The sequence below is a fragment of the Protopterus annectens genome, chromosome 2.part0 (assembly GCF_019279795.1).
Source record: "Protopterus annectens isolate FY-2018-M chromosome 2.part0, PAN1.0, whole genome shotgun sequence".
Classification (NCBI taxonomy): domain Eukaryota; kingdom Metazoa; phylum Chordata; order Ceratodontiformes; family Protopteridae; genus Protopterus; species Protopterus annectens.
Window position 1 is genome coordinate 274,561,140 of NC_056728.1, and position 20,423 is coordinate 274,581,562.

Consider the following 20,423-nt stretch of genomic DNA (forward strand, 5'->3'; position numbering starts at 1 on the left):
AGGCCATATATCAGTCATCTTCTCTCTCATACACACACACACACACACAGACACACACACACACACACACACACACACACACACACACACACACACACACACACACACACACACACACACTTTTGTAAATCTATCAGGCTTACTTACCTTCTGCTCCATAACAGAACAGGCTTTATTAGCAGTAATCCAGATTCCTTTTCAATACTTTCAAATTTCTTCATTAAGGAACGAACATGTTTTATTCTTTCTCCTGCTAACCTCCATGATTCTTCACCCCACTTTATTCTCTTCTGCTGAAAAAATGGAAAATCATAATTTGTCATCGATATAAGTAATTTAACCAAGCATCCTAAGACAGTACTGAATATTTAAGGCATGCAGAATACCTTCTAAACCTTGCAGGGAAGCTGTTTTTTCATAAATCAAACAATTTATCTATCTATCTATCTATCTATATATCTATCTATCTATCTATCTATCTATCTGTCAGTCTGTCTATCTATCTGTCTATCTATCTATCTGTCTATCTATCTATGTCTGTCTGTCTGCCTATCTATCTATCTATCTAGCTATCTGTCTATCTGTCTATCTATCTATCTATCTATCTGTCTGTCAGTCTGTCTATCTATCTATCTATCTATGTCTGTCTGTCTGCCTATCTATCTATCTAGCTATCTGTCTGTCTATCTATCTGTCTGTCTATCTGTCTATCTATCTGTCTATCTCTCTATCTATCTATCTGTCTGTCTCTGTCTATCTATCTATCTATCTATCTGTCTGTCTGTCTGTCTGTCTGTCTATCTATCTGTCTGTCTGTCTGTCTGTCTGTCTGTCTGTCTATCTGTCTGTCTGTCTATCTGTCTGTCTGTCTGTCTATCTATCTATCTATCTATCTATCTATCTATCTATCTATCTATCTATCTATATCATTCTTCTGTGATGCAAGAATGTGACATCAGCAGGGCCAGATGTTTAACTGGTCCTTCTGGACAGAAAACAAATTCATCTGAGACTCTTCAAGCACAACTGATTTTGAAAATAATTCATATTTCAAGAAAAGGCATGCTAGAGTAGATGAAAGTATACTTTTACTTCACAATAAAGAGAGAAGAGCTGATGTAAATTCTCAATATTTAACTTTAGACAAGAACAGTAGGTACAATAAATAGTTGCTTCCTGGAAAATGTTGGGGTACCATTTTAATACCTTGGGTCACTTTTCTAAGGCCTACACTGCCATAAAGCCCAACCCTGGCACCACAAATCTATAGCTCCCTCACAACACTCTGTATAGTGGTTATTTATAGAAAGAATCACATTTTGGATGATGCCCAGATTATATGAGGTGGTTGCTGTCAATGACAGTGCCTTACTTTTCTGCTTTGGAATAAATGTTACTATCCTTACATGGTTTCAGGAAAAATGCCTTTGGGGATGTAAATAGCTGTTGAGATGAAACAGACATTATGTATATATTTACTTGACATACTGTAGTTTCAGAAGGCATCCAGTAATGTGTGCAGTGCATATTAAAGTTACATTGTGAGAGAAGAACACTAAAGTTCAATTGTATATTTATTCTGAAACATAATGTATAAAGAATACACAGAAGGAGTTTGTATCAAGACATAATAGTAATAAGGAAAGTTTTATTTAATTCAGGATTGCTCAGTTTTAATTAATTCAAAAAGTGCTTCATTTTCATTTTCCTGTTGTATGTATTGTTTTGTTACATAGCCAGTTTGTTAACTGCACTGTCTAATATTTTAAGGTTCTATTTGGAGAATCATGCTAAAGTTAATAATGTACATTTGTTTTATTTTCAGATCTTTAAAATTTAAATCTTATTAAATAACTGTTTACCTGCTTCATTTTCTCCTGGGCTAAGTCAAAAACTGGCCCAATGTGATTGGTCTACTGCCCCAGGTATCAAACAAACATAACTACATAAAATCTGGTTATCGTTCTAGTATAGCAGAGATTTTCTTCTTTGTGAATTTTATTATGAACCCATATCGCAAATGTTGGCTAATGTTGCTTACTCCAGCAGTCGTTTTTCTGGCTACATGGACATGCAGATGTGATTTAGATCTTACAGGGAGGATTTATTAATTGTATAATGATGACATCCATTTCACGTTGAGTCTTATATTGCAATATGAAGCCATTTGTGTTAATGCTACACGCCCTTAGATGGATAGGTTTTAGGGTTCACTGATACAGACTATATAATTTAAGAATTATTAGCAATGGAGAAATTGTCACATGCCCTTAGGTTTTACTCAATATATTCACCTAATCGTATGGAGACAGAAAGGAACAGAGAGTTATGATATCTAAAAATGTATATCGCCTTTCTTAGTGCATGCTCTTCTTGTGATGGGTGACAATTTTTTAAATCTTTAGGAACTTAAATTTCTTTACTAAGAGAGGTTTCCTTGGAAAGGTGTCTGATGAACATATAAAGGGCTACAGTTATTCATTATAGTATACAGTTCCTCCTTTAGAGGATGGAATCCTTAAGTTGCAGAAACACAATATTTGACCATCCATGTGATAAGAAGTAGAAGCACTTCTGAAGTGTATTGCTTCATTGTTATTGGCTGTGTGCTTACAAGAGCGTGACTGTATTACAAATAGGTTACTGATAGGTGTGGCCTACCTGTATCTATAAAGCAATTTAGGAAAGGAAAGGAGGGTGAATTGGTTAAGTTAGCTTTATATGATTTAGCTTTACAATATAGAAGTAAGTAAAAAAAAGACACACTTGTATTAATGTTTTTAATTGCATGCATGATGCATGTAAATGAGGTCAGTTTCATATTGTTTGTTTATTGTTGTTCCCTTCATGTCCTGCCCAATCACTCCCTTATCTGAGCAGCATTAACTAATTATTTCCTCCTGGGTAAGTGTTGGGAATCTCCAAAATAGCTAGGTGAGAGCTCACTTGCCTATTTATTCTTCTTTAAAGAAAATTGGTTTATTCATTCCCCTGGAGGTAAGTATTGTGCATTAGGGACTGGGCTAGTATCATGGAAGTCCTCAGGTCATCTGTCCTAACTTCTCCCCACAGGTGGCTTGCAAACTTGTATTGGGTGGGGAATGATGTGTGTGCTTCCATTCACGTTAGCTCCAACTCAACCATGTATGCACCATTTAAGATCATGAGCCTGTCCTGTCCTCTGCATTGAGTGATCATTAGTCACCAATAAGTGATGCTAATGTGGTAGCTATCTTCCTCTAGAATGGGCAAACTAGTGTCAGCAGCTCAAACCCATCTTACTCTTCCTGGCCTTTCCATCAACTATGCAGCTAATACCCTATGGGTCAAGTGGGTCATAGTCAGGACTTCATCCCTCTGTGTCATAGGGATGGGGCATCAGTTCAGCATCATCATCAACCCCCCCTTTCCCATTTTCTACACAGGTTCATGGTGTCACATCAACTGTCACCATGCCTGACTGCCACTGGTCTTCTGTCCCACAATCCATCCATATCTTTGCAGGGCACCTTTTTCTTGTCTTTCTAAAAGCGTCCTCACAAGATTGCTTCCTGCTTCCCTGTATGTGTTTGAACCATCATTATCTGTTCCCTTTGACCTTCTCTACAATTGGACCTACTTGGTCTTCTGCTTTGATGTCCTCATTTCTTCGTCCACTGTATGCATCCTGCCACCCTTCTGAGGCACTTCATCTTCATCACCTCTAGATTTCTAAACTGGTCTGCCTTCACTGCCCAATTTTCTGTACCGTACAGTAGTACTGGTCACACCATTGTTTTGTACATTTTGCTTTTCAGCTACTTTGACATACTGCTATTTCTCCAAAATTGCATCAGTGTCATGGAACAGCTTAGTCATGGAAGTGAGAATAATAAATACCATGAACAAATATGCTGCATTTAGGGGAAAGTTAATTGAATAGCTCATGACAGTCTAACCGTGCAATTGCTGATATTCTGGTCTGCTTATTTCTGTCATTAATAGACTTCAGTATTATCTTTGCAGTTAGTTCAGCGGACTGCTTTAATTGTTACCAGCCTAGCTACAATGAATTCTTACTGTCTTTAGCTACACTTAATAAATGTTTGCCTTTCATGTTATCTTTTTTTAGTGTATGGCAAGACTTAAACTGTGGTGAGTGCTGTAAAAAATGTGTATTGTTTTACTGTATGCAGTGTTTTGTATATATTTGATGTAAATTGTTGCAGCCTTTTTTGGCTTGTGTCATGACTGAAAAGGGTCCATTGACCCGTCTGCCGTCCTCATTAACAAAGATTAAATAAACAAAATAACTGAGCTGTGTACCTAAAATCTCTGTACCTCTGATATAAATCCCTTTACAATGGTACAGACTCTGTACTCATTAAAATATTGCATCAAGGCCTCCAGATTGTGGGTTCACAAGATATGCATTTTTCTTCAAATAATTTATTACAAGTTAATGACCTGAATCCAGTTTAAAATGAATTTAAATTCTTACTACTTTGCTGATATATTCTGCAAATATGTTATCATTGATAATTGTTATCGATCCATATGATATAATTTTTGTTAGATACTTACTCCACCCTTGATACAGCTGAAGCAATCTTTGTTGCTTGCTCTCTTGTTTTATTCTTATCCACTGCACTTGTAAATTTAGTATTTTATTTCTTAACAGGATATAGCTGAAGAGGGACAATGCTGATCAAATATACTTATCTTTAAATACATTAATTAAATAAACACAAAAGCAATAAATAAATAAATAAATGCATTAATTAAATTATGAATAATCTCCTTATGGATATAACAAGGAAATTCAGGGCAAGCAGCATGTAAACATCAAGTGAAAGCAAATTAACTTTGGGGAGGACTGAGAGGACACATATTCTGCATTAAATCTCTCACAAAGAATGGTAATAGGAGGAGGGAAGGACTGAGAGGACATACCTTCTGCATTCCAGATCTCACAGTGTATGGTAATAGGAGGAGAGGAGGACTGAGAGGACACACCTGCATTCCATGTCTCTAAAAGAATAGTAATAAGAGGAGGGAAGACTGAGAGGACACACCCTCTGCATTCCATCCCTCACAAAGGATGGTAATAGGAGGAGGGGAGAACTGATTGGACACACCTTCTGTAGCAGCAGACCTTTTGATCTGACTCTGGCACTGGGTGTAGAACACAGAGTCTTAACTATAGTCAGTAAAATACCACAGCAGTTTCAACTGCTCCAGGACAACTAACAGGTAAGTCCTACTCATTCTGTCAAATGCATTTGCAGCATCCAAGAATACTGCTCCCTACAGAGCAAGTCCTGTCTGAGACTCCAACAGGATATGCATAAAAGAGCATAAATAGACAAAACCTGTTTGCCTCTAACCTAACCACCACGTCTTTCAGGTAAGCCTTCACCTGATCAGTGGGTGAAACGCCACCGGCTCTTGCCAATCCAGCTACAACTGTACCTTATCAAAGAGTAAAACCCCATCCTTTCTTGCAGTTTCAGGTGAGTCTACTTGGGATCACTGGATGAAATTGCATCTTCTGTTGTGGACAAATCATCTCTCTCATGAGATGTCTAACATGTTACTGATATCTGTAACTCCATTTGTCTATTAACCATAGGCACTTTTCTCCAGCATGTGTCTTAAGGCCTAAGCACCCCATGCCATTCAAGAGTTTATGTTTAAAGCATCTTGATCTGATGCTTTATCCTTAAATACAAACCCTTGTATTTGCACATCAGTGACTGCACATATGACTGATGATGAGTAGAGTGTAATGTTGAAACCTGGTGTGTTTGCATACACAGACACAGATAGGTTCATACACACACACACACACACACACACACACACACACACACACACACACACACACACACACACACACACACACTGTTTCTCTCTCTCTCTCTCTCTATATATATATATATATATAAATATATATATGTGTGTATATATATATATATATATATATATACATATATATATATATATGTATATATAGATATAGATATATATATATATATGTATGTATATATATATATATATATATATATATATATATATATATATATATATATATATATATATATATATATGCATATGTGTGTGTGTGTGTGTGTGTGTGTGTGTATGAGTGTCAGTCATTTTTTTTAAAGTTAAGGTGGTCAAATTTGGAAAGAGTTTGAAGGTCTGGTCAAATGTGCATATTGTCAGATGCAGGAGATGTTAAAGCAGTGTGACCAAATTTGTTTAAATATGGTAAATGTAGGAGTACATGTGCGAGTGTGTGCATGTTAAGTTTTGAGTGAAGGCTAGGTAAAAGGAGAGATTTAGCATTGGTGGATTAGGGTTAGAGAAGAGGCTAAGAAAGGGGATAGACTTAGTGCTGTGCATGGCTGCTGGTGCACGTGGCATGTGTCCTTTTTTCTTGTGCAATGATAGTGTTATGGAAAGGGGTTTCCTAAGGTAATGTGTAGGGTTCAGGTTAGGAGCAAAGCTAGCATGCATTAGCAAGGTTGTGCCCCCACACACCTTCTATATCTCTGATCATACAACTAGCTTGTTGTTTCCTAACTGTATATGGTAGCATCTATCTAACCTTCTGACCCTTATTCATAGTACTTTGTATTATTATTATTATTATTACAGATTTATCTCTGTTCACTCTCCAACTATATAGTGTCCTTTAGCTTTTGCCAAAATGCTTAATTAACTTCCAGCTGCCTAGCCCTCTTCTTGTTTCTTTAGATGCCCTTATAACTGTCTCTTGCACACTAAGCAATGCTTCTTTGATGACTGGCAAATTACATAAATCTCTTTCTTACAACTTTTTTATTCTGGCCTAACTTACCCAGCTTGAGTCTTTAGAGTTATAACTACCCCAGAATTCTCCAGCTTAACTTCAATCTAGTGAGTTATTTCTTTACTACTTTTTATAGCTTCTTTCTTATTGCCTACATACCATTGGGCTTCACCTCTCCAGGGACCATCATCCAGGTAGATGGAAGGGTTTTTCTCTTGGTTAACCCCTGTTATTCTATGTGGCTAGTATGTCCTCAGCAGCAATTAAAAAAGTCTATTCTGGAGAAAGGTTTGTTTGTTGATAAACAAGATGAGCATATCTTCTTTTACACATGTGATGCCCTGGCAGATAACTTTAGTGCAGAACCAACATTATATAGATGAATAACAAAGACAGAAGGAAGATGATAGACATCTAAACCTTCCATTCCAGAATAAAGGGCAAGCCCAATAAAAATATGTAAATTCCACTTATTTATTTATTTGTCTTTTGTTAACTGGGTTAGTCCAACTGGGCTGGTGGCCCATTTTCAGTGGAGACCTGAGGTGAAAAGCTCCACACAAACAAACAAACAAACAAACAAACAAACAAACAAACAAACAAACAAATACACAAGCAAATAAACTAAGCAAAAAATAACAACAATAACAAAGTTACATTACAAGTAATGTAACTATGAATACATGACTACATACATTCATGCCATATATGAATATGAGTTCTTAGCTACAGTATATCCATACCACAATAGAAATTAACAAATAAGAAAATTGAGCAGAAAGAATAGTTAAAAAATACTAGAGGTAGAAAATGAAGTACATTTTTTAATGACTAAACTAAGTTGGTAGAGAGGAAGAAGAAGTATGGAAATAGAAGGGTTGAAATAGAGGGGTGGAGAGAAATGTTTAGGAGAGTCAAGAGAGTGAAAGAAAGCAGATTATGAAAAGGGTCTGGGAAGTATAGTAACTAAGGAAGAGAAAAGATGGTATTTAAGTATAGTATTACTCAGTGGCATTGCTAAAGTACTGCAGTACTTGATTACAAAGTTATATTAAAATAAGGAGAGGAGAATTGTTATAGTCTAATGAGTGGGGGAGTATATGTTAGGTAGGGTGGTGACAGGTGCAGGAGGGAGAGTTAGCAAGGTAGTTTTTCAATTCTCTTCTGAAATAAAATGAAGATTGGATAGAACATATATTAGTTGGGAGTTTGTTCCAAGCTTGAAATATGGCGCATTTATAAAGTAATTTATCTACTATTTTCTTAGGCCTGTAGGTGTCAAGTATCAGTTGGTAAGCACTATAGAAAGATTGTGAAGGTTTGTAAAGGGATAGGAGGGTGGACAGGGAGGGACAGTCAGCATGTCTGTAAAGAAGAGAATGTGTCATCTGTAGCTGAGAAAGTAGGAGTACTTGAGAATATTCAAGCCACTGTAGTTGTTTAAGGGCAAGGCAACAATGTGATTTGTATTCAAGTTACAAGCAAATCTGGCTATCTGGTTGTTCAAGTTTGGTTACAAGATTTGCTTGGAGGTAGTCAAATATAGGGGAAGTGTAGAGTAGGCAAGGGAGGAGGTAGGCTTGAGTAATTGAAGTCCTCAAGGTGATGAATAAGAATTTTTTTGTTTCTGTACAGTAAATCAAGTTTTTGATTGGTCTTTTTGATGGATTGTTGGATATGATGGTCAAATTTCAGTTGATTGTCAATTGTAATTCCTAGAAGTTTGGTATGGGAGTCAGTATGAATGATGGTGTTGTCTAGGGAAGAGAGACTGAAGGAAGTTTTAAGGTTGGACATGGATTTTAGAAGGAAAAGAAGCTTAGTTTTCTTTCGGTTAAGGATGAGTTGGTTATTGATTAACCAGTGTTCAATGGTGTTAAACGAAGTCTGTGTGGGGGAGTGTAGGTCAGTAGGGTTGCCAGAGAGGGTAAAAGTAGAATCATCAGTGCACTAGATCAGAGATGAGGTGCAGCAGTGGAGCATAGATTGTTAGTAAACATATTACAGAATTAAAGAGAAGGGGGCCTAGAATGGATCCTTGGGGACACCTGTTTGGATAGGCAAAAAAAGGTGAGCAGGAGGTCTGCCATCTAAAAGACTGCATCATCATCATCATCATTAGCCCCCTTTTTCACATTTGTTTCTACATGGGGTCGGGGCATTGTGTTACCTGTCGCCAGCTCTCTCAATTCAGTGCCACACTCCTGCCTTCTTCCACACTCATGCCTGACTGTTGCAGATATTCTTTCACACAATCCATCCACCTTTTTGCTGGTTGTCCTCACTTCCTCTTAACTTCTTCCTGTCTGTCCCAAATCTTAATCACCAGATTGTCTTTTGCTTTTCTACACATGTGCCCAAACCGCTGTAATCTGTTCTCTTTGATCTTTTCTGCAATCGGAGCTACTTTGGCTTCTGGTCTTAATTCCTCATTCCTTCATCTGTCCCATAGTGTGCATCCTGCCACCTTTCTCAGGTACTTCATTTCCATCACCTCTAGCTTCTCCAACTGTTCTTCAACTGTTCTGCCTTTACTGCCCAGGTTTCTGTACCATACAGTAGTACTGTTCACACCACTGTCTTGTACACCTTACTTTTCAGTTTCTTTGGCATCCTTCTGTCATAGACTACACCTGATACTCTATGCCAGTTGGCTGCAGCCCCTCTGATTCTAGCTTTGGCCTCTTCATTCAGACTAACCTTCTCCTCAACCACCCCTCCGAGATACCTGAAGCTGTTTATCTGTTCCACTATCTTCCCTTCTATCTCTATTCTCAGCTTCTGATATCCCCAATTTGCTGCCATTACCACCATCTTATCTGTGCTTAGTTTCATCCCACATGCCTTCAGATTTGCATTCCATTCTCCTATCCTTTGCTGAAGTTCTAGCTCAGAGTCTGCCTGTAATGCCACATCATCTGCATACAGCAGCTTTGTTGATCTGTCCCCTCCAACCTGTTTGCTAATGTAGTCCATCACCAGTATGAACAGTGATGGGCTCAGAGCTGAACCTGGTGTACACCCACTCCCACTGGGAACCCGTCTATGAGGCTGAATGCTGTCCGTACTTGAGTCACTGGGTCCTTGTACATAGCCTGCACTAATTCTACCAATGTTTCTGGGACTTCAAGCCACCGGAGTACTGCCCAGATCAGCTTTCTTGGGACCTTGTCATATGCTTTCTCCAAGTCTAGGAATGCCCAGTTGGACTCTCTTTTTATATATAGCTTCTTTTCAATGCAAACATCGGGTCAATTGTGCTGCATCCTGATCTGAATCCGAACTGCTCATCTCCCATCTTACATTCTACTACTCTGCGTATCCGTTTATCAGTCACCCTCTCCAGAACTTTCATGCGCGCATCGGTAGGAGTTTGATGTCTCTGTACTGCCCACAGTTGTGGATGTCCCCTTTGTTCTTGTACACTGGCAAGAGTATGCTTATTCTCTAGTCATCTGGGATATGCCTTTCTCTCCACACTGCTATTAGTACCCATTTCTCCCCTGTCTCACCAGCATCTTTATCATATCTGCTGTGACCTCATCTGAGCCTGCTCCTTTCCCTGACTTCATCTTCCTTAGTGCTGTTCTTACTTTTTCTAAGGTGGGCTCCTCTTCTATTGTTAAGAAAACTAGACAACCAGAAAGTAGTGGATGTGGAGAGGTTGAGTTCAGTTAGGTTAGTAAGAAGCTTAGGGTGAAGATGGTGTTGAATGCTTTGGAGAGGTCAAGGAATAGGCATGACACCAGTTTATTGTTATCTCTTGCCTCTGCTATAGTGTGGGTGAAGGATAGAAGGGCTGTGGATGTGCTGTGGTGGGGCCAAAATCAGTGTTGAGAGGGGGTGAGGAGGTTTTCCTGGAGCAGATATTTAAGAAGTTGTCTGTGAATGCATTTCTCTAGAATTTTTGAGAGAGGGGAGAGGATGGCTATAAGTAAGAAATGGGAAGGGTTGGTGGAGTTACCTCCTTTGTGAAATGGAATTATATAAAAGGATTTCCAAATTTTGGGGACTGATAATTCTTTGATAGAATGGTTGATAAAGATTGAGATGGGCTATGCTATAGAATTGGCTTCAAGTTTGAGAAATTGGGGGGGGGGGTAGGTTGTTGAAGGTGGGAGAGCATGGTTTAAGTTTCTGCAAAAGGGATTTTATATAGGCAGTGGAAACAGGTTTCAGGGAGAAGGCTGTCTGGAGGCAGGTGGTGGAGGGGGTGGGAGGTTTTGATTGGTTATTGTCAGGGGGAGTTAGTTTGCAGATAGAGTCTATGAAGTAATTATTTAGTATGGGGTGGTTTTAAGAGGTGTTTTATTGGGGAAGGGGTTGGGGGTTGAAGGTTTGTCTGGATGGAGAATATTGTTCATGCTGTACCAACAGTTTTTGGGGTTTGAAGTGTGGGTAGATTGATAGAAAATTTTCTTGTCGCATGTAATGAGTTTTTTTAGTAAGGTTTCTTAGTTCTTTGAACTAAAGGGGGAGAGAAGAAGATTTTGACTTAATCCATTGTTTCCAAGTAGTGTCTCTAAGTTTCATAGTGGAAAGGGTATCTTTAGAGAGCCTGGGTGTGGGATTAGATTTTTTCCTAATTTTCCTGATGGGTGATAGGGCATTTAGTATGATTAGGGAACTATTGTTAAACTTGAGAACTGCATCATTTAGAGGAATGATTATACAGGTCAGACCAATTGACAAGGGAGAGTTGGTTGTTGAAAGTTCCTGTGTTGAAGTTGGAAAGGTTGGGGCAGTTTTTTTAAAGGTAGGTTTTAGAGGTTTGAGAAGGTAGTCTTCGTACTGAGATAGGAAGGTAATCACTTAAGGAGTCTGGTAAAGTGGTGGGATTATGATACTGATTAGTGTTGGAAGTTAAGATCCATTCAAGAATGGAGCTGGAGTTTTTATTGATGCGGGTGGGAGCAGAAATAAGTTGACTGAAACCAAAAAGGTTAATACTTAGGCTAAGGGAGTGGGGGAAAGTTTATTCCAATCAATATTGACATCACCAAGTATGATAGTCTCATATGATAGATTCTCTTCATAAATTCTTGCTCACTCTTCCACTCACCCACCCAGTATATAGCTGTACTCCAAGCAGGGGACAACAGTAAGGGAGGGTAATATACCACTTAAAAGGGGAGCTCAAAATGAAGGCTGAGGTAACTCGCTGGGGAAGGGGGAATTAAGTAGCAACATTAATACCACTACTAGCACTGGTTAAATTCAGAGCAGTGAAAAGACACAAGTTGCCTCCCATAATAATCATGGAACATAGCTACATGTCAGATCATTGCATAGTATAGGAAACCGGGAACTACGTGTACAGAAATACTATGTCACCACTCATAATCAGACATCTTCAGAGACTGTGTTCTTTAGATTCCCACCATGCCCACAGTTTAGATCTTAACAGATAGAAGACATAACATAACATATAACATGCTACAAGACAGCTGCCAGCCCTGTGGGTAGCACTTGCAGACAGTTGATAGCTGATGACCTGTACATCCAGGAATAAAATGTATTTGCATATTACCATACAACATACATACATACAAAAGCATCATAAATACAGGACTAGTCCATATAATTAGACTGGGACACAACCTTGCCAAATGTAGATTCCCCTTATGCATTTATGTCTTGGGAACATGTCCTACTATGCAGTCACTCATCCTCCAAAACTGCATCTTCAACACACATGGTCTTGCAATATTTGTACACATAACCAACCACCTCAGGTAAACTTGCCTTACATACAGTTCATACACACAAAACTATAAAGCACCTCTGTGTGAATGAAAAAGTTCCCAAGCCATTATCAGAATATTACCAATGTTATATTGTATGCACCTCCCACCTCATGCACCCAGCTATTAGCAAAGACTACTAGTTCCCTGCATAGCTCCTTACACCCTTCAGATGCACTGCATGCTGAAGATTAGTGACAAGAAAATAAAATTTGTTGGCAATATTCCATCAGTTATTCCACATAAGTCATACTATTAGACCATCAAAACTGAAAGAAAAAAGTGTGAAAAGCCATATCTAGGTTCCTTTGTTGAATAACTAAGGACATAGGTTCATAGATTCATAGGTGTTTACTAGGCTAATGACCACAAGTGCTTTTTAAGCCTAGCCATGCATCCCAAATCTCTGACAAATTCTGATACCCTTACAAGCAGGGGCCTGGGAGATGCACCATTTACAGGTTGCCTGTGTCCATTCGAGACATACGTGGTGCCAAACCAAGGATGAATTTCCTGTTCCCCATACATTTGTCCAAATTGCACTTGAATTGGATTAGGGAGGAACTCTGCTTCATATGGATGGGGAGCCTGTTCCATAGATGGGGTAGTCTCTGAGATACATACCTGCCTCTCCAGCAGGTCCTCTTTACATCACAGACAGGGTTTAAGTCTTTAGAATGGGTAATTCTGTTGCTGTTTATTTTGTGGATATGGATGAGGTCCACCAGAGTGGGATCTGACAACACCCAATATTCCAGGCATACATCTCCCCTCAAAAGCCTGTAGGAGACAAAATACAGGGAGAGTTCCTTGAGGCATTACATTTTACTTACGCCCTGTATTCTTTTAGTGAGGAACCTGTGTGGATGTTCCAGTTGATGGATATGCCTGGTTAGGTACATATCAAAGGGGGCACTGTACTCAATGGCAGGTCTGATGAATACCGAATACAGTGGAACAATGACTTCCTTGGGCTTAGATGCCATACCTTTGTTGTGCAACATTGAATGATTTTCTCACTACTGTAGACACGTGATGGTCAAAGGCTACATTACTATCTATGTGTGCCCCTATGTCCGTGACTACTGGGTCAACTCTAAGGGGTGTGTTGTCAATATGATAGTTACCAGGGGTGGATGACTTCTCAAAGGATACTACTACTATGCATTTCTTGGCATTTAGTTTTAGTCCATGGCTCTCACACCAGTTGTTTGTCTGTGTCAGCCCCTCCTGGAGAACATTTGTGTCAGTGTGAGATTCAATGACAGCTCCTAATTTGCAATCATCTGCAAATTTAGTCAGCCAGAGACCACTGACATTGGCATTGACTTCAGAGAAGTAAATGCCAAAAAGGAGTGGTCCAAAGATTGATCTGTAAGGGACTCCCATTTGTGACTGGCCTCTTTGCAGAGGTGGACTCCCTAATTCTAACTTCCTGGGTCCTGTCTGTGAGCCAGCTGGCTATCCACCAGGGACATACGGGTTTGTACCTGCACTTTTGAGTTTGTCAACAATGCCTGAGTGGGGTATTGTGTCAAATGCCTTGACCTGGTCACGGTAGACAGTGTGAACCATTTTTTCCTCATCCATTGCTTTGGTTACCTTCTCAAAGAAGTCCACCAGGTTGAGTAGGCATGATCTGCCCTTAATGAAACCAGACTGGGTTGGGTCCAGTGTCTGGAGGTTTACAATATCTCTACTGATCATTTCCATGATAATTCTTTCCATGGCTTTACATATAAAACTAGTGAGACTTATGGGTCTGTAGATGGCCCAGATTTGTGCAGAGGGATGACTGTTGCTGTTCTCCATTCACGAGGGATAAAGCCTCTTTGGAGACTACAGTTAAATAGTAACTTCAGAAGCCCTGATAGGTCATGTTTCATGCTATTTAGAAGGCATCTATTTAGAAGGCATCCTGGGATATTGACTGGGCCCATTGATGCAGTGTTCGTAGTCTTAGAGAGAGCATTAAAGACCTGTTCCCTAGTGTTAGTAGGGGGAGTTATATTTGATGGTATTTCCTGAGAGAAGGTTGTGGAGGAGAGAGGGGTAAAGTTGGAGATGAATTTATTAGCCTGGAAGTTTGCTATATCTTCTGGTTCATTATAGGTGGCTCCATTTATAATGAGCTCTGCACACAATTGTGTATTGCCTTTGAGGTTGCGGACATAGTTAAAGAATGCTTTGTGGTTGTCCTTGGCCTAGGAGGCCAAACTTATCTCAAATTTGGCTTTAATAGGCTTTATTTGTCCTCTGAGTTGTTTGTTTAGTTTGATGAGAGTGCTTTTATTCTGCTGGGTGATGTACCTCCTAATTTTTGCCATGATTTTATTCCTTCTGTTACATAGCCTATGGATTTTGTGATAACACAAGGGTGAGTTAGTTCTGTACTTCTTTCTGGTGGGTACAGCTGCCTCTATGCAGCTATTAGCAGGGTTTCTGTGAACAGTTCTGCATAGGCAACAGTGTTCTCAGGGTTTCTGGGGGCTTGAAATTTTGCCAGGTTATCACTTAATAGCAGATTGTTAGCCTTAGAGTAGTTCCTGAATATTCCAGGTGTAGCTGAGGGCCCTGGTTTTATTTTTACTTCAAAGGAGATCATTTTGTGGTCCAGGGAAGGCATTAAAGTAGGGGGTGTGCAGAACTCTCCCATATTAGTGAGGACCACATCCAATACAGTTGCACCCCTGGTTGGTGTATTGACTATCTGGTCCAAGAAATCTGTGTTTACAAAATCCAGGAATCTTTGTGCCTATACATTTAGAGTCGTATAGGATTCCCAGTTAATACTGGGGTAATTAAAGTCACCCATGATTATGGTATTGGGTTGGATGGTTAGTGTTTCTAAGTTTAAATACATGGTATGGGTTTCCTGGGTCAGAGAGGAGGGCCTATAGCTTGCAAGGAAGTGGTATTGGATTTTGCCTATGGTGATTTGAACATGGAGCAGCTCAAGTGCGTTGTCCTGTTTGACCAGCCTTGAAGTATATTTATTTTTCAGGTAAACAGAGACACCTCCACCTTTAGTCCCTGCCTGTGAAGTAGCTGGTCTAAATGTTTGGAAGGCATTATAACCTTGCACTGTTGGTGTGGTCTCCATGGCTTTAAACCATGTCTCAGTGACCACACAGATGTCAGCATTTTCTAGGGTGAAGACAGCTTCTAGGGAGTGGATTATTTTGTTTAGACTCCTAGCATTGAGCAGTAATACCTTTAGATTTTCCTGGTTTTGATTTGCTATGTTGGAAGTACTTTCAGTTTTGCATTGCCTAAAAAAGGCAATGTGGGGGAAGATAGTGATTCTGAGGTCATTTACTCCCACATGGACCATGACTGAGTCATATCGGTACTTGTGGTCCAATGACCTGAGTGCAAGCATAATGTGGTGGATCCTAGCCCCTGATAAGCAACTGACCGTGACATTCTCCTTACTCAGCCTGGTGAGAGGGACATCAGTGTGTCAATGACTAGAATGTTGGACTGTGTAGTGGCTTGCCTTATGGGCTTAGAGGTAGAGGCTCCATGAGATGTAGCTCTATGTTTTGATGTGGGTGCTTTGAAAGAGTGCATTTGGGGCTGCTGAGGGTATTTGTTATGTGTACTTCATCTAGGAGTACTTTGTGGTTTAGGAAGGTTACATTTACATGCCTCAGCATATGTTTGCATTGAATTGTGTGTGATGGGTGCACAGTGTGTACTACTGATAACCTTATTGACGTTAGGACTACTTTTATGCGAGAGCTTTGCCTCCAGTGACATTGTATAAATACATCTCTCAAATACCATATCAGTTTGTTTGAGAATTAACTGGTTGTCAGTAAATATGAAGTACAAGCCGTTAGATATGAAAGGGGTAACTTAAGTTTTAGCTGTCTAAGTGGAGAGCCACTAACTTTAAAAGAGCAAGATGGACTGAAAGGGGGGGGGAATTAGTTGCAATTATCTCACCATCCATAAAGTCAAAGATCATTATGCAAAAAGAAAAATGTTGAAGGAAACTTGACCCTAAATGTATTTGTTTTCTTTTACACATTTCTTGCTCTCACTATCTTTTCACCATCAGTCACCTCCTAGTCTACTGGCCCATTCATTCTCCATCATAAGGGTGAGGGTTGACTTGGAGGAGCCATCATTTAGACAGCCATTAGGAGTGGTTTGATGGTTTTCTGTTTAACCATACTTAGGTCTGCATGGATGCCTGACTTGCGGGGCTGAAGGGGAATATGCAGTAAGTTGTCCTTGCTGGTCATTCCTCACTTCTTCAAAGGACTTTGCACTTTGCCCTCTTCCCTCAAGCATAGGAGACATTTTCCCAGTCTTCACTGGTGAAATCTCATTTCTCTGTGTGCTCTCTGAATGCCCACTGCCCTTCCCACTGAGAGAGGTGAGCAGGCCATGCCCCTTTACTCCTCTTCTTCCCTGCCTTGTTCCTCCAATGTTGAGGCTGCTAATTGCACCCTGGTCACCTAGGTCACAATAAGGGCTCCATCAGTCTGTATCATGGACCCAGGTGATTTGACCCTAAATAGAACAGATGTCTGTATTAATTCCTGTACTCCACCTGGAATTGTTCAGCTTCAGCTGGGATGTCCTCTAATAAGCACAATTATCTCCTCCCACAACAGCCTTTCTGTTGAATGGATAGTGTGCAATATGTGCAGTCAGCCTAGGTAATTCAGGTATAATTTTCACCTATAGTAGTTTGGGGCCTTAGACCTCTATCAGTATGCTCAGTTAGATATCATGAACCAAGGCTAGATGGTTCAGTGCTTTTTAGAAGGAACTGTTAAAGAATTTGAAGTGTTTTATTTAATTCTTTTCCTTCTGGCAGATCTGATAACATGAGATTATTTTGTCTGGAACACCCATTTATGTTTTCCACTTTTGATGTTTCAGTATGTCAATGTTTGGAAAATCAAGCTCAATACCTAGAATTGCCTTCAAATACCTTACCACCATAAACAGTCAGATTAAATGCCCTCAGACCTATCCATTGATCTAACTTTTTCTCAAAAGAATTAATGGAATATGACTTCCTAACCCATAAAGGAATATTATTCCATCACAAACAAGACATCTCATGAAAGACATTACACCAAATGGTAGTTTTGTCAAGTAACCTTTGTTAGAGAGCCTTTTGATTCCTTCCTTTAAATGTCTAGTCCCACTTTGGTTTTGCCAACATTTTTATCTGTAGAAGCCCTATAGAAATTAGCTACTGCCATCTTCGAAGCCTTCTTTCATGTATAGCATTTCTGAATATACGGTGGTGAGCACATGCCTTGATTAGCTACTTATTCCATACGCATACATTCACACAAGGGAACCAGAAGGGTTTTCTTTTTATTTTCAGGTTTAGTGTTTCTTTCCTCCTTGTGGTTGGGCTGCTTGACACTCTCTCCAACAGGTCACTGGATCTTTGCTGTGGGTTTCTCTGGAATATTGGGTGGGGTATGGTGCCTCAGAAGATCCTGCATCTTTATGACTTCTTCCACACCATTTATTTAGCAATGGTCACATAAATAGAATGGTACAAGTGAAACACACAGCTTTACTTGTATGATGACACTTAAAAGTGGAACACATTAAGGTTCACATCCCAAGCCAGAGTGAGAGGTCATGGAGTTCAAGTAAGACAAGATTTCACTCAAATTCTCCATTTTTTGAAATCACTAATCTAATTTTATCTAATATACTATTTAGTCTTTATTTAACTTGTTGAAAAAACCCCCTAAGAACTGTACATAAAACCACAACCAATCAAAACTGAGTTATATTTTGAGTACAAATTTAATGGCGAGTCATTAAATGTTGACAGTAAAATCATAGATCTGGGAATCATTGCAGACAGTAATGTTTCAATGTCCGTGTTGCAGCCAAACTCAGACATTTCTACTCTTTACTTGATCTTATACTCCAAGGTGCATTCAGTATAACACAGGAAGCCATTTTCTATTTTATATGACGCATTGATTAAACAGAATGCTGCTTTCATTAGTCTGAAAATAATCTATTTAACATAGCTTGAGAAAATGTACAGATTCTTAATTAAAAGAACAGAGGGTATAGAAAACACGAGCTACTTAGGTATACTTCAGAAAGTATCCTTGTTTTCTCTGTTCTGCAGGATCCTGAGTTGCAATTTATGCTTACCATACAAAGCTGCGTCTTTTCCCACTTTTATTTGAAAAACTATGCTTAAAACACAGAAGACAGTGTCAGTGCAAGAGACTGTAACCTTTTGTTAAAATAAATATAACTAACAAAAACTGATATAGTACATTACGCTATGTTCTCCAGAATTATGGAATCAATTGTCACTCACATTACAGTTAAACTCATAACTAACATTCCTCAAAAAACAATATTGATAAGTATATAAAAAAGGAGCTCCTCAAAGGACAGTGGATCATAAGCATCTAAACTTATGAAACATGTAGGCTTATGAATTTTATGAATTCCAAGCTTTAATCAATGCACAATTGGATGAAACATAATTGCAAAGTAAGAGATGTGTCAGAAACTATTACCATGAGAAAGTGAAGCATAGGAGACTTGCAGCTCAAGTAATAACATACTGAGATGGGAAATATCATGCATGCGCACAGAAGAGCTGAAGAGAAAAGCAATCACCTAAATATATCTTAGAAAAATGACATAAATGCTACAGAAGAAAAAAGAACAATACATGGACAGAAGCTGACATGGATAGCAGTTGTATTGTTGTGATGAATTAAGAACTTGAACAGAAAGGTCCATGTGCTAGAGCACAGCAAGTACATCTCACAGGACACAGCCATAGTATGTAAACCAGGGGTGTTCAGCAGGTGGCCATAGGGCCACAATCTGGCCCATTGAAGCATTTTATTTGGCATTCAGTATGTCCTATAACAAACTGTTTTGAATGGACAGATACATATTGGACATGGTAATGTGGCCACCCAAACCTTGCCAAGTATGGTAAGTAGTTTCTGAACTGTATGGCAAGTGGCCCTTGAGCCAAAAAAGGTTGGACACCTGTGACTTAAACAATTAAGAGTAGGGAAAACAGCACAGACTGCAGGACTCAACTACCACAGTGGACATCCCAGCACAACTTGTAAGGGCAAGATTGGTTCTATCATCCAAAATAATACATAACCAAACACAACAACACAAAGACAACAAATACAAACAGACAGTAAGCACACAAGTGTACACAGCCACCAAAATGCTCAAATATGTGGAGATGCAGTTTTTTTTAACACCATAAATGTAACTATCTACAAGCAATACCAACTCACACATGTCCTCAACAACCCTAGCTCCAACATCTGCTCCATGAAACCAGTCCTAAAGCACAACTTAAATCATTAGGTAATTCAGTCTAGAGTACTGCCATGTTGTTGAAGCAATATCAGTCAATTATTTGTTACTTGCACTTCCACTTGATGTCACTGAGTAAAACAGGTATACCAGGTGTGCTCATGTAGAACACCTATATGGTTCTGCTCCAAGCAGTTCACACACAGGAGTTCTGGCAGTGCAACAGAGTGGCCACATAACACTGGCCAGAGCTGCCTGTGCCTAGTCTCCATACTGTTCTCAGTCTAACAAAGACTGAGGCCATGGAACGATCCAAGCATTTTTATGAACAACAGCTTCAACCTGCTCTCCTCCTGTACAGGTTACATTACTTTTATGAAGGCTGAGGAATGTAGATGCCTGAAAACCAGCCAAACTGTCCCAGTGATTTAGTCAGCTTCCTGCCACTCAGTTCTTGTAAGGCTGCCTTTATCTCACAATGCAGTAGAAGACGCTCCAGAGATCACAACCTCATTACCACAATTAACAGAACATACTGAAAAGACAGGTTCATCTCCCAAAGACTGCCCATACTC

At 39.4% G+C, this 20,423-nt stretch overlaps 1 protein-coding gene across 4 annotated transcripts in view; it reads right to left on the minus strand.

Moving 5' to 3' along the window:
- The window catches only part of LOC122793065, a 551,358-nt gene that overhangs the window by 501,498 nt on the left and 29,437 nt on the right, over nucleotides 1-20,423 (minus strand). For 2 of the 4 annotated variants that reach the window (XM_044060764.1, XM_044060761.1), the window contains one exon: nucleotides 148-290. In XM_044060764.1, the coding sequence (XP_043916699.1) occupies nucleotides 148-221 (74 nt within the window). In that variant the 5' untranslated portion in view covers nucleotides 222-290. Of the gene's footprint in view, nucleotides 1-147; nucleotides 294-20,423 lie in introns of all 4 variants that reach the window. The other 2 variants (XM_044060763.1, XM_044060760.1) reach the window with 1 other exon arrangement.